Source organism: Quercus robur, chromosome 3 (assembly GCF_932294415.1).
Source record: "Quercus robur chromosome 3, dhQueRobu3.1, whole genome shotgun sequence".
Taxonomy (NCBI): domain Eukaryota; kingdom Viridiplantae; phylum Streptophyta; class Magnoliopsida; order Fagales; family Fagaceae; genus Quercus; species Quercus robur.
In genome coordinates this window covers 14,897,439-14,909,807 of record NC_065536.1, presented here as the reverse complement: position 1 = coordinate 14,909,807, position 12,369 = coordinate 14,897,439, and the positions used below count along the sequence as shown (strand labels likewise).

General features: G+C 45.7%; 1 protein-coding gene across 20 annotated transcripts in view; it reads right to left on the bottom strand.

The window, feature by feature from the left end:
• Positions 1–692: 692 nt before the first annotated feature.
• LOC126717216 (disease resistance protein L6-like) overlaps positions 693–12,369 on the bottom strand; it is a 129,450-nt gene continuing 117,773 nt past the window's right edge. For 17 of the 20 annotated variants that reach the window (XM_050418676.1, XM_050418675.1, XM_050418674.1 and 14 more), the window contains one exon: positions 693–1,127. In XM_050418676.1, the coding sequence (XP_050274633.1) occupies positions 1,053–1,127 (75 nt within the window). In that variant the 3' untranslated portion in view covers positions 693–1,052. Of the gene's footprint in view, positions 1,128–1,546; positions 1,933–12,179; positions 12,256–12,369 lie in introns of those variants that run through there. The other 3 variants (XR_007652463.1, XR_007652461.1, XR_007652462.1) reach the window with 3 other exon arrangements.

The window sequence follows — 12,369 nt, the reverse complement described above, 5'->3', positions numbered from 1 at the left end:
AAAAAGTTATAATAAACAATTTAGTCTTGTAAAGGCGAAAGCATCCCTTGGGCTAGTTGTAGCTCGTTTCATAAAGTAGGTCTCCCACAAGGATGTGGGGTCTATACTTGTGAAGTTCACATATTTGTAACTATGGGATGCTTATTTTATTTGGAAATAATTTGGGCCTTACAAGGGGCCTAAATAGAGATTTGGATTCACTCATCCTTAAGGAAGGTGTCAATGCCATGGTGTGGGCCTTCATGTTTGTGAGAGGCCCACTATTAAGAGTTGAGTTTTGGTGTGAGGCACCTAAGTGAAGACCAATAGTAAGAAGATTGGGTAAAAACTTGGGATGGTGTTAGGCACCTAAGCGCACCAAATATGATGGGTTGGCCTCTATTTGTACTAAGCCATTTTTTTAACATGGGTCTCATTCAGTTGGTTCCCTCTTAAGCATGTATAATGAAAATTTGAAACTAAATACATACAACACGGCTTAAAAGAGTCGTTATTTACAAGGTGAATGTCCAAATTTTATTTATGAATCTTAGGTCCTCATATAAAGGTATGTATCAAACTCAAAATCTCTTATTTTGATACCACCGGTAGTTTATCATAGTTTCAAAGTAAGAGGTATTTGTTTTTCACTCTTGAGAAATTAGTTAGAGATCCTACTATATGTTTTTCACTCGTTAAAGATGAGCAAAGACGAGTACAAAATGCACTACTTGATTAAAACAATCCATTATTTGTCTACGAAACAACCAGTTTCACTAATAAAACTTTGTATGATTTCTTGGACTATACAATAGCCTTGTCTTAGCTCCAAAGCCCCATGACAAAGCTACTATGAGTCTACATGAGTCTCAACCTTATGGCTTATACACAACACACCAATACATTCCGGCAAACTTTTTGGTCCAATCCAATAAAGTCTACATGACACCCCCCAAAAAAGAAAAAGACTACATCACATGTTCAACAATAGAACCTTATAGAACCTACATTGAACAACTAGTATATAAATTATTTATAATGTTCTAGAATTGAATCATTAATAAATTAAAAGATTAATCTTCCTTTAAGTCATCCTCCAAGTTATCAACACCATTTTTCTCTCCTGCCTCACTTGTGCTTGCATCAGTCTACAATAAAAGAGGTTGAAATTAATGGCCCAAATGAAAAATTAATCCAAAAACATGAGCTGAAAGAAAATTAATCCCAAAACAACACAACACTACATCATAATCAAATAAACAGTCTCATCTTAATTTCTTATCTACCAAGTATACATGCAATTGACACCAAAGTCAGAGGATCCACAAGCACAAGAACAAATTAATATCATTACTTTTCAAACCAAATTCCTTAGAAGCAAAACTAAGAAATTAAGAAGATTAAATTTGTATTTCTATTTCAGTGATTCAGTGTTATAAGCGAATGATACAATGCTTATGTAAAAAAGTAATATCATTTTGTGATTACGTATAGGAGAGATGAGCATTTTCATCACCATAGAAGAAATATAAGTTCATATATAAAATGGAAATCTATATAAGTCAGCTTTATTTTTTTGGTTGTTGAGGGAATTATATAAGTGAACTAATTGGTAATTTGAAACAAAAAAAAAAAAAAAAAAAAAAAAAGCCAAAGTTGTGTGTGTATTTGTCATTTATTTATTTATTTTTGAAGCCAAACTTAAGACTAAGTTAAACTCACTGTTTTAATTTAATATATAAAGAAATCCAATATCAAACAAACTCTGATTAAATTAGGTTTGATGTTCTCCTAACAAATTTTAATTAAATTAGCTATATTCTTTCATACAAATTCTCTAATTTAACTTTTTATTTATTTTTTTATGGGAACTTTTTTATTTTTTAATACTTAATAATTAAATGTATATCATTTTTTTTATATAAAAATATTTACCATTCTAGTGCATTGTACCTGATGACGTCGAAAATTGTCACCAATAGGTCACACCGTACTCGCGACTCGAATCGAACCTGCACGACAAGAACAATCGACGGACGTCCTTCAGGGAGCATCGGTGTGGTGCCGGCCAAAGGTTCTCCGACGGTCAAGTTAGAATTGTTCTGTTTTACTTAGAGCGTTAGAGAGGGTCAATTAAAGCGTACCTCGATTTCTGTGGGTATTAGACCTTTTATAGTGATAGAGGGTTGACTTTTCCTTTTTGGTTTCCACATCTTTTCAATGTGGGACTCCACTCCCAATTCTTACAAGCGTGGTGAGCAAGGATTCCCACTTCCGGATCTTAGGGTTTTTCTGGGCTATGGACGTTTCGGATCATGGGCCCTTACTGTGTCAGTCAGTGATGGGCCTTCAAAGCTGGGACCATCTTCACACAGGCCCAAGAGACCCAATCCGTCAGGCCCATCAAGGTAAGCCCATCAGGCCCAATATTTTATCATCTTCAGTTGCCCCCTTCACCCCAATGGTCCGTCACCTTTTAGGTCAAAGGATCAATGGGGTGACGGCTTTAGGTATGGGTATGACGGTCACTTTATAACGGATTCATGCACTAAGGACGACGGTTCCAGATGGATGAACCCGTCATAGGAAGATTCACCAAGTTGACGGTTACATGACGGGTACAAATCTGTTGGTACGTACTGACAGGTTGTCAGCATTTATTAAGCATGCCACGTGTCACTCTCTGAATGGTCGTTGTATAGGATAGAAGCGTCGCTTCGTCTTCCGTGCACCTCCTATATATATAAGGCGCCTCACTCTTTCATTTTTCACTTTTCACTCAGAACACATTTGTCAGAGCGGAGCCGTCAACCTTGTCAGAGTAATCCGTCGTGGACGACTATCTGTTGATTACACCAACCGTCACCTATCCTCTGATAAGTTTGGTAAGTGCTTCTAATTTACCATAGTCAAGTTACATTTCCGTCCATGCACTGTTGTTAGGCTTTCCGTACCCGTCAACACATTCAAACCCGTCGGTCTTAGGTTTCATTGTCAATTGTAGGAAATGTCTAGTGCGTCAAGTAACCAGTCGGTGGTTCGTGATGGGACGGAATACGAGGATGTATACCCGTCCGGTCATAAAGACCAAGAGAGCCCCGGCGAAGATAGGAGTCCGTCTGCCTCTTCTTCATCCTCAACAAATGAGGATGTGGAGATTGTCAAAATAGAGGGTTCCGATGACGACGGGGATCAAGCACTGGAGTCCGTCGTAGGCGCTGATGGACTAAGGCAGTTCATCATGTTGCCAGAGTGGACGGTGCATAGGTTCACGTCCGTCATAAGGGAGAAACACTTCAGCACCTTCAGGACCAACTTCCAAATCCCAGACTATGTTTCCATCCGTCTACCATATGCGTCGGAGAAGTGTTACTATGAAGGGGTAGACGGTGTCGGAGTGTACGAGCAGGCGTTGAAGGCTGGACTTCGATTCCCGCTTTCTACCCTTCAAAGGGAACTCTTACAGTATCTGGGGTTGTCCGTCACCCAGATATCCCCTAACGCCTGGAGGGTCTTCATAGCCATGGAGATTCTTTACGGTGCGATGTCAAACGGGGAAAGAAAATTGACGGTCCGTGAATTTCTTCACTGTTACCGTCCAGACGAGATTTCTGGATCAAGGGGGATGTATAGTTTTGCTAGTCGGAGCCCCTTGTTGAAGGTGATCTTTGAGACCCCAGACTCAAATAGAGACTGGAAGAGTCGGTACTTCTTCCTGGAGGGTGACAGATGGATGAACCATCCAGGGGAGACGGAGTACATGCCCGTCGACACAACTTGGGCAGTTATAAATCAGACACGTATGCATCCGTCTAAATTTTATACCGCTTTTCATATCCGTCCAGTTATATGTGTATATCTTGATCATCTTTCTTTGCAGGTAGACGGCGCCCACAAGTCAGCCTCGAGGAGTTTAGCTTCCTTGAAAAGGTTTGCAAGAAGACTACGCCGGAGGAAAGGACTTGGGCTAAGTTGGTGAACCCGAGGACCATACATTGGTACTGCGACGGTCCTGAGCCCACCCAAGAAGCAATAAGATACGACGAGCGACTTCATAGACGTAAGCCCGTCGACTTTACTTTACCATTTACCTGGCTTTATTTTGTTTTAATTTCATCCGTCATTATTTGCAGAGATGGATGACGCAAAGAGGAGAGCTTTGATCAAGTCACAAGCCGTCAAGAAGAGGGAATCCGGCGAGGAGGTACCTAGGGTGTCGGCTTCAGTCCCTAAGAGGAAACTGACGTCGAAATCCGACCGTCCATTTAAGCAACCAAAGGTCTCTCTTGAACCTGTGGTTGGCTTAATGGCTTAGGGTAACAAGGCCGTCACCCCAGCGAAGCAGGGGAAGGGTAAGGGATTGATGATGGTCCCAGACGGTAAGCAGGAGAGACCTCCTTCCCTTCTCCGTGATGACTCCAAGTATGCATTGGAGAAGCTGTCGTCCATCATCACGGCAGAAGATTATAAAGACCTGGGAAACCATTCGACGGAGGCCATGGGGGAGACGGGCCTCTTTGCCGTCGCTCAGGTTGGTTATGTCCGTCAAATAAGCTTCTATTTTTATTTCTTGTTGTTACTTACATTATGTGATGGTCTCTTTTCTATTCGCAGTCCTTGGTCATGATGAAGGGACTACTGGACCGGTGTCTCAACCGTGAGAGTGCCTTGGAACGGGTGCGCGCGAAGGCGGAGCAGACGGAGGAGGAGCTCAGACAACTCCATAAATGGAGGTCCAAGATGGAGAAGAAGCTGGAGCTTTCTGAGAAAGTGAGGAAGGAGCTGGAGGAGAAGACGGCCACTGCGCTGACGGCCATAGAGAATAAAGAGGCGGAGATCAAACAACTCAAAGAAGAGATCCGTCAGGCGAAAGAGGCAGCCGTCGAGGAGTATCAATGCTCGGAGTCCTGTTTGAGCGAGCTGTCAGACTCCTTCCTCCAAGGCTTCGATGACTCTCTCCGTCAAGTCAAGAAGGCTTATCCAGAGCTGGATTTGACAATGGTCAAACTTGAGGACCAAGCCCAGATTTCTGCCCTCCCCGTCGCCTCCGAAAATACGGAGGACCTTTTTGGCGACGGTGCTGCTCAAGGAGACGGAGAGTCCGCCCCGTCGAAGGATGTCCCAGTTGCTGAACCAAAGGAAGTTTAACGTCAATGTAATTCATTTTGAGGACAATCCGTCTATTTATTTATGTTTTTATTTTTTTTATTTTTTTTTATTCACATGCTAAGACAATCCGTCCTTTTTAATTGTATTAAACATTTGCCTTTGGGGCTTTTGGCTTAATGTTCACATATGCTTTTTATAATTGTTTGGTACCCTGTTTAAAGCTCCGTCTCCCTTCTTGAGGAAGGATTTTTGTGAGAATATTTGTTTCTGTAATATTCCGTCCACATTGTGGACTTATTATCTTATGTTGATTGAGCATTTACATCGTTGAAGATTTTCCTTTTCCGTCTATTTTGAGAGGTTTATTAGGAGGACCGTCCACTTTGCGGCGTTGTACATCATTTTTAAATATATCGCGTATTTAATGGACTGGTAAAAAATTTTAACGTAGTTAACTTCCGTCCACTTTGGGACTTTATTTCATGTATTTCAACATCTTAGTGATCTGTCCACTTTGTAGACTAATTTCATCACCTTAGTGATCCGTCCGCTTTGTGGACTTTTTTCAACACCTTAGTGTTCCGTCCACTTTGTGGACTCACGTTTCATCACCTTAGTGATCCGTCCACTTTGTGGACTCACGTTTCATCACCTTAGTGATCCGTCCACTTTGTGGACTTTTGTTTCATCACCTTAGTGATCCGTCCACTTTGTGGACTTTTGTTTCATCACCTTAGTGATCCGTCCACTTTGTGGGCTCAAATTTTGCGTCCGTCCCTCCTGTGGACTTAAGATTATCCCGTGTAGGGTGATCCGTCCACCTTGTGGACTTAGGGTGATCGCCCCTGTAGGACGATCCATCCGTCTTGTGGACTTCATATTGTATCCGTCCATCTTGTGGACTTAAGGTCATCGCTGTAGGATGATCCGTCCACCTTGTGGACTTAGGGTGATCGTCCCTGTAGGACGATCCGTCCATCTTGTGGACTTCATATTGTATCCGTCCATCTTGTGGACTTAAGGTTATCATCCCTGTAGGATGATCCGTCCACCTTGTGGACTTAGGGTGATCGCCCCTGTAGGACGATCCGTCCATCTTGTGGACTTCATATTGTATCCGTCCATCTTGTGGACTTTAGGTCATCGCTGTAGGATGATCCGTCCACCTTGTGAACTTAGGGTGATCGTCCCTGTAGGATAATCCGTCCATCTTGTGGACTTCTATTGTTTCCGTCAACTTTGTGGACAATTGCAATGACATACATTCAAGTGGAAGATCAAAATTGCATCTGATTATAGAAATGCGTAAAGGAAAAGTGCCTGCCCCCTTGGGCTTAAAAAAGGCACGACAATATTGTAGCAAAAATAGTTAAACAGCGCCAAAAAAAGTTAATAATGCCAAAAGGTCTTAAAAGTGAAATTGGTTGTCGTGTCGCTATTACTGGTAGTATTTCCTCAAGTGCTCGGCATTCCACGGATGTGGTAGCTTTTCTCCGTCTATTGTCTCCAGGTGGTATGTTCCTTTCCTTTTCCACGACGTAACTCTGTAGGGTCCTTCCCAGTTGGGGCCGAGTTTTCCCTGTGTAGGGTCTCTAGTTGTACCCATGACCCTCCTGAGTACGAGGTTTCCTACTTGGAAGCTTCTTTGTCGGACCCGGGAGTTGAAATGTCTGGACATGCGATCCTGGTATCTAGCGATCCTCTGTTCTGCTGCCAACCTGACCTCATCTATAAGGTCCAGCTGTAGCCTCATGGATTCGTCATTCCTTCCCTCGTCGTGGTTGTGAACCCTGTAGCTTGTGAGTCCAATTTCTGCTGGGATGACTGCCTCGCTCCCGTATGTCAGTCGAAACGGTGTCTTTCCTGTCGGAGTCCTCGCCGTTGTCCTATACGCCCACAGTATGCTTGGCAATTCTTCTGGCCATATGCCCTTTGCCCCCTCGAGCTGAGTCTTGATAATCTTTAGCAGGGATCGGTTTGTGACCTCAACCTGACCGTTAGCCTGAGGATGGGCGGGTGATGAGTAGTGGTTTTTTATTCCTAGCTGTGTACAGAAATCACGGAAGGGGCCGTTATCGAACTGCCTCCCGTTATCTGAGACAAGGACTCTAGGAATACCAAACCTACATACTATGTTCCGCCAGACAAAACTTCTAATGTTCTTTTCTGTAATGGTGGCCAAGGCTTCCGCTTCTACCCATTTCGTGAAGTAGTCAATACCCACTACCAAGAACTTTAGCTGCCTTATCGCCGTTGGGAAAGGTCCCATGATGTCCAGTCCCCACTGAGCGAACGGCTATGGAGCCGTTATGGGGGTTAGCTCTTCAGCTGGCTGTCCGATAAAATTGCTGAACCTCTGGCATTTGTCGCATCTTTTAACGTAGGACTCAGCATCCTTTTGCATGGTCAGCCAGTAATACCCAGCTCGTAACAGTTTATGCACCAACGACCGCGATCCAAACTGATTCCCGCATATTCCTTCGTGTACTTCCCTCATCACGTAGTCTGCCTCTTCAACCCCGAGACATCTTAGGTAAGGACGGGAGAAACCTCTCTTGTAAAGAATGTCTTTTATCAAGACGAACCTTGCCGCTCGGACTTTTAGCTTTCTCGCTGCCTCCTTCTCTTCAGGCAATATCCCGTCCTTTAAGTATGAAGCCATCGGCGTAGTCCAGTTTCTTTCGGAGCGTATCTCCTGCATGTTGTCGGGGTCTATTAGCGGAAAGATTTGAACAAAGGGAAGTACATTACCCGGTGTTATCATATGTTCTGCTGAAGCGGCTTTGGCTAGCCGATCGGCGGGCTCATTGTCTCCCCTGGGGATCTGGACGAACATTGCTTTTAGCCCGTCGACTCTAGCCCTCACTTGATCAAGATATCTCTTCAACCTTTCCCCTTTGCATTCATAATCTCCGTTTACTTGATTGGTCACGACTTGAGAGTCGCAATGCACGACCACACTTTCAGCTCCGGCGGCTTTGGCTAGGTCGAGTCCTGCTGCTACCGCTTCGTATTCTGCTTCATTGTTGGTAATGGGGAAGTCGAGACGGACCATACATTCAATCTCATCTCCTTCAGGCGACAGCAATACTATGCCGGCTCCTCCAACTCGCTTATTGGATGATCCGTCGGTGTAGATGTTCCACTGTGGGGGTTCTTCTGCCCCCTTGTCCGCGTCATGCGTAAACTCTGTTATGAAGTCGGCTACAGCTTGTCCTTTAATGGCCACACGTGGGCGGTACTTGATGTCAAACTCACTCAATTCTATTGCCCACAGCGTCAGTCGACCTGCGGCCTCAGGATTACTTAGTGCCCTTCGCAAGGGCTTGTCGGTCATTACGTTCACGGTATGGGCTTGAAAGTAGGGCTTGAGCTTGCGAGCCGCCGTGACCAACGCAAAAGCGAGTTTCTCCATAGGTTGGTATCTTTCCTCGGCACCGCGGAGCGCCCGGCTGGCGTAGTACACGGGCTTCTGTGCCCTGTCCTCCTCTCTGATTAAGGCCGCGCTGACGGCCACAGTGGAGACAGCCAAATAGAGGAAGAGCTCTTCACCTGGTTGCGAGGGGCTCAGTAGAGGTGGTGAAGATAGATAGGTTTTTAACTCCTCGAAGGCTCGCTGACACTCGTCCGTCCACTCGAATGACTTTTTCAATGTTCGAAAGAAGGGTAAACATTTGTCCGTCGCTCTCGACACGAATCTATTCAATGCCGCTACCTTGCCGTTAAGGCTCTGTACTTCCTTCACGTTTCTCGGGGGGGCCATCTCCATTATGGCTCGGATTTTGTCCGGGTTAGCTTCAATCCCCCTTTGAGATACCATGAATCCTAGGAATTTGCCTGCCGTTACACCGAATGCGCACTTTCCTGGATTGAGTTTCATGTTGTAGGATCGAAGTGTGCCGAATGTTTCCTTGAGATCTTCCAAGTGGTCTTCCTCCTTCCAGCTCTTCACCAGCATGTCGTCGACATAAACTTGGACATTCCTCCTGATTTACTGTGCGAACATCTTGTTCATTAGTCTCTGGTATGTTGCCCCTGCATTCTTCAGATCGAATGGCATTACTTTGTAACAGAATAGTCCTTGACTGGTTACAAACGAAGTCTTCTCCTGGTCGTCCTCGTGCATCCGGATCTGGTTATAACCCGAGAAAGCATCCATGAAGCTTAGCAATTGGTGTTGAGCCGTCGAGTCCACTAGGATGTCGACCCTTGGAAGGGGATAGCTATCTTTGGGGCATGCTTTGTTAAGATCGGTGAAGTCCACGCACATCCGCCATTTGCCACTCGTTTTCTTCACCATTACCACATTCGCCAGCCAATCGGGGTAGTAGACTTCCCTGATGAAGCTTGCCTCTTGGAGTTTGCGGACCTCTTCCGCTATTGCTTGGTCTCGTTCCGGGGCGAATACTCTCTTCTTTTGTCGGACGGGTGGAAACGAGGGCAACACATTCAACTTATGTACCATGACCGAGGGATCGATTCCTGGCATATCGTCATGGCTCCAGGCGAACACATCCTTATTGCTTCTCAAGAAAGCTACGAGCTCTTGACGGATTGCGGGTTTGGCAAGCGTTCCGATCCTGGTGGTTCGGTCTGGATTGGAACTGTCGAGAGTTATCTCCTCTAGCTTCTTTGTAGGTTCTGCCGTCGTTCGGTGTTCTTCTATGTTCAAGGCCTAGATCTAGTCTTCCACCTCCATCATAGCTACGTAGCATTCTCGTGCGGCAATTTGACTTCCGCGTAGCTCTCCTACCCCATACTCTGTTGGGAACTTGATTATCAGGTGGTAAGTTGATGTTGCCGCCTTCCATGAGTTGAGCGTGGGTCGCCCAGTAATAGCATTGTAGGCTGACGAGCAATCGACCACCAAGAATGTTACGTCCTTGGTGATTTGTTGTGGGTAATCTCCTACTGTCACCGATAACGTGACTGCACCCAAAGGGAATATTCTACTCCCTCCGAAACCAACGAGCGGGGCGTTTGTTGGTATCAGCAGCTCCCTATCAATCCTCATTTGTTGGAACGCCGGATAATACAAGATGTCGGCCGAACTACCGTTGTCGACCAACACTCGGTGGATGTTGTAGTCGCCTGCTCGCAAGGTGACGACGAGGGCATCGTCGTGTGGATGGTGTAGGCGCCTTGCATCCTCTTCCGAGAACCCGATGATGGGGCCTTCCCTTCTTGCCATTTTTGGCACTGTACCCGCCAACTGGACATTCTGTACCATCCGAAGATATGTTTTGCGAGCCTTTTTTGACGATCCGGCCGCACCTGTTCCTCCAATTATCATCCTTATGTCCCCCAATGGGGGCCTTGGTCGCTCGTTCTCTCGACGGGGGTGTTGTTCTTGTGGGGGTTGATCCGTTCTCTCCTTACTGACGAACTTCTTCAATTTCCCTTGTCGGATAAGGGTTTCGATTTGTTGCTTCAAATCATAGCAGTCAGCCGTGTCGTGACCATGGTCACGGTGGAAGCGGCAATATTTGTCTCTGGACCTTTTGTTGGGATCACTCTTCAGCTTTCCCGGAAACGTCAGGGATCCTTCGTCCTTAATCTGCATTAGGACTTGGTCTATCGGGGCGGTCAACGGAGTGAAACTTGTGAACCTTCCGCCCATTGGTTTTGGACGTCTCTCCTCCCTCCGATCTCCCATCCGTCCTCTCTTCCGCCCCTGGTCCTGTCGGGAGTCCTCTTGTCTATCCCTTTTCTTGGGTCTGTCTTCTCGGGCTAACAGTGCGTCTTCAGCGTTCATATACTTGGTGGCCCTGTAAAGCACCTCTGACATGGTCTTTGGGTCGTTTTTGTATAGGGAGAACAAAAACTTACCCCCCTTCAGCCCGTTCGTGAACGCTGCCACCAATATCTTGTCGTCGGCTTCGTCGATCGAGAGCGCTTCTTTATTGAAGCGTGATATGTAGGCCCGTAGCGTCTCCTCCTCTCTCTGCTTAATATTCATTAAACAAGCTGTGGACTTCTTATACCGATGTCCTCCGATGAAGTGCGTAGTGAACTGAGCGCTCAGCTCCTTGAAGGTGCCGATGGAGTTTGGTGTTAGTCGGCTGAACCAAATCCTTGCCGCGCCCTTCAGGGTTGTAGGGAATGCCCTACACATAATTGCGTCTGCCACTCCCTGAAGGTGCATCAGGGTCTTGAAGGTCTCTAGGTGACACAGTAAGGGCCCATGATCCGAAACGTCCATAGCCCAGAAAAACCCTAAGATCCGGAAGTGGGAATCCTTGCTCACCACGCTTGGAAGAATTGGGAGTGGAGTCCCACATTGAAAAGATGTGGAAACCAAAAAGGAAAAGTCAACCCTCTATCACTATAAAAGGTCTAATACCCACAGAAATCGAGGTACGCTTTAATTGACCCTCTCTAACGCTCTAAGTAAAACAGAACAATTCTAACTTGACCGTCGGAGAACCTTTGGCCGGCACCACACCGGTGCTCCCTGAAGGACGTCCGTCGATTGTTCTTGTCGTGCAGGTTCGATTCGAGTCGCGAGTACGGTGTGACCTATTGGTGACAATTTTCGACGTCATCAGTTGGCTTTAACCATGTGGTCGTGGGTTCGATTCCCACAGACGGCGCCAACTGATGACGTCGAAAATTGTCACCAATAGGTCACACCGTACTCGCGACTCGAATCGAACCTGCACGACAAGAACAATCGACGGACGTCCTTCAGGGAGCACCGGTGTGGTGCCGGCCAAAGGTTCTCCGACGGTCAAGTTAGAATTGTTCTGTTTTACTTAGAGCGTTAGAGAGGGTCAATTAAAGCGTACCTCGATTTCTGTGGGTATTAGACCTTTTATAGTGATAGAGGGTTGACTTTTCCTTTTTGGTTTCCACATCTTTTCAATGTGGGACTCCACTCCCAATTCTTCCAAGCGTGGTGAGCAAGGATTCCCACTTCCGGATCTTAGGGTTTTTCTGGGCTATGGACGTTTCGGATCATGGGCCCTTACTGTGTTAGTCAGTGATGGGCCTTCAAAGCTGGGACCATCTTCACACAGGCCCAAGAGACCCAATCCGTCAGGCCCATCAAGGTAAGCCCATCAGGCCCAATATTTTATCATCTTCAGTACCTATTAGCGACCATTAGTGACAAAGCAATATTAAGAATTGCAAGTGTTACACATATATTTAATAACCTTATGTTACCTTAGAAATTAGGATATATGACCATTGGGTCCACAGCGCATGCCACTTTCCTTGTGTCTACTCCAATGAAAATGCTTTTAAAAAATACATGAAATAAAAGCATTAGAACATTAC